This window comes from Antrostomus carolinensis, unplaced genomic scaffold (genome assembly GCF_000700745.2).
Source record: "Antrostomus carolinensis isolate BGI_N321 unplaced genomic scaffold, ASM70074v2 scaffold44090, whole genome shotgun sequence".
NCBI classification, from domain to species: domain Eukaryota; kingdom Metazoa; phylum Chordata; class Aves; order Caprimulgiformes; family Caprimulgidae; genus Antrostomus; species Antrostomus carolinensis.
Window position 1 is genome coordinate 4780 of NW_010291432.1, and position 1684 is coordinate 6463.

A 1684-nucleotide genomic window follows, 5' to 3' on the forward strand; every position below is an offset into this window, starting at 1 on the left:
GGGGGGGGAGAGAGAGCGCCCCAGCCACTCAGCTCCAGCACTTACCAAAGCAGCAGCATCCCGGGAGGCCCCGCGGTGAGTCCCCAGTGCCGGGACAGCCGGGTGGCGCTGCCTGGTGAGTGTCCGTGTGTCCCACCGGAGGAGCCGGAGGAAGTTGGATGCATTTGGAAAGCAGAAGGAAACATCTTCGCTACCGTGTGACTCCAGCGTGAAGATGGAGGGCAGGGGTGGCCACACGGGGTGGGCTCGTCCCACCGGTTGGGTTTTCCTTCTCCAGGCGAGCGACAAGCGGAAGGCGCTGGAGGAGACGATGGCGCTGAGCACGCAGTCCCTGGCCAGTGTGACCTACCAGGTCAGCAGCTTGGCCACCGCCTTCCTCCGGCTGCTGGACCTGCAAGCGGCTGAGCTGCGGAAGGTGTAAGCCGACATCAGCTGCGTGGCCCAGGCGGGGCCATCCTTGGACCGGTGCTGGCGCGTGTTGGGCTTTGGGTCCTCAGAAGGAGGTGGGTGCTGGGAAAGGGGGTTTGGGCAGCGTGAAGGGGCTGGAGACCCTCCTTCCCATGGTCTGAAGAGCCCATCAGCCCTCCTGTAGCATCAGCTTGCAATAGAAATGCAAGACCATCTCCTTAGGGGGGTCGTGGTGGGTGTCACCCAACACATCATGGAGAGGATGATCCCACCTGGGCCTGGGAAACTGGTCTCTGGGGTGTTCTCCCAGTCTGGACACTTGCAAATCCCAGTTGACTATGAGAACTCCCTGGAAAATCTCAGAGGAACCCAAGTGGAGCGGTGGGGCTCAGAGTGTTGGCTTGGCTGCCATGCTCTCCCCTTGCTGGGGCCTGGCCTTGTCCTCCTGGAGCTTAGGGACATCAATGATGCAGAGTCCCTTGGCCACCTGCCCTCTTCCTGGCACTTGGAAGCCACCTGGAGCCCTTCCAGCCATGGGAGGAGACAGGACCCTGTGGTCACACTGGAAGCAGCAGAAAAACAGCTTCTGGGCAGCTGAGGCTCGTGCATCCCCTCGCCACTGCCCTGTCCCCCTGTCCCCTGCTTTAGGAAGGGCCAGATCTGCTGTGGTGGCATCAAGGCCACCACTTGCCCTGCTGTGATAGAGCAGAGCAGGATCTACTCTGTGGCTTTGACTGAGCCAGGGCATTCAGGCTCAATCCTGATCCTTCCCCACGAGCTCTTCTCTTACTGGGAAGGGTGGTGGGACTTGGAGGGGGCAGCAGGAGATGGGGAGAACCTGGGATGGGACAGTGAGAACAGTGTCATCTCCATAGAGGGTTGACATGCACAAGGAGAAGGTGTCTCGTCGCGAGATCGGCTCGTTGACCATCAGCAAGAGGTTCCCGTCCTACCAGAAGATCATGTCCCCCCCCAGCCCACCCTCCCTGGAGCCCTACTACAGGAAACCCCTCAACTTCAGCGTCCTGGATGACATCGGCCACGGCATAAAGGTCAGGCCAGGGCGAGGACAGTGTCCCACAAGGGTGAGGGGGCTTGGGTGGGCTTTCTCAGTCCCTGATGTCCCCACTGATGGGTGCACAGGTGGGTTCAAACCCCTCCATGGAGAAGTGGGGTCTGTCTGTGCCCTGCAGCCCATTCCGGGGCTCATCCTGCTGGGGCTTGGTGGTCCCAGTTTGGGGAGTGGGGAGGGGACACACACTGTCCAATACAACAA

At 61.0% G+C, this 1684-nt stretch overlaps 1 protein-coding gene across 1 annotated transcript in view; it reads left to right on the forward strand.

Annotated features, from left to right (window-relative positions):
• The window catches only part of LOC104531380 (ABI gene family member 3), a gene marked incomplete at its 3' end in the record, with an annotated part of 2686 nt that extends 1226 nt beyond the window's left edge, over positions 1 to 1460 (forward strand). The window contains 2 exon segments of the mRNA XM_029087057.1: positions 278 to 445; positions 1284 to 1460. Coding sequence (XP_028942890.1) covers positions 278 to 445; positions 1284 to 1460 — 345 coding nt within the window.
• Positions 1461 to 1684: the final 224 nt, after the last annotated feature.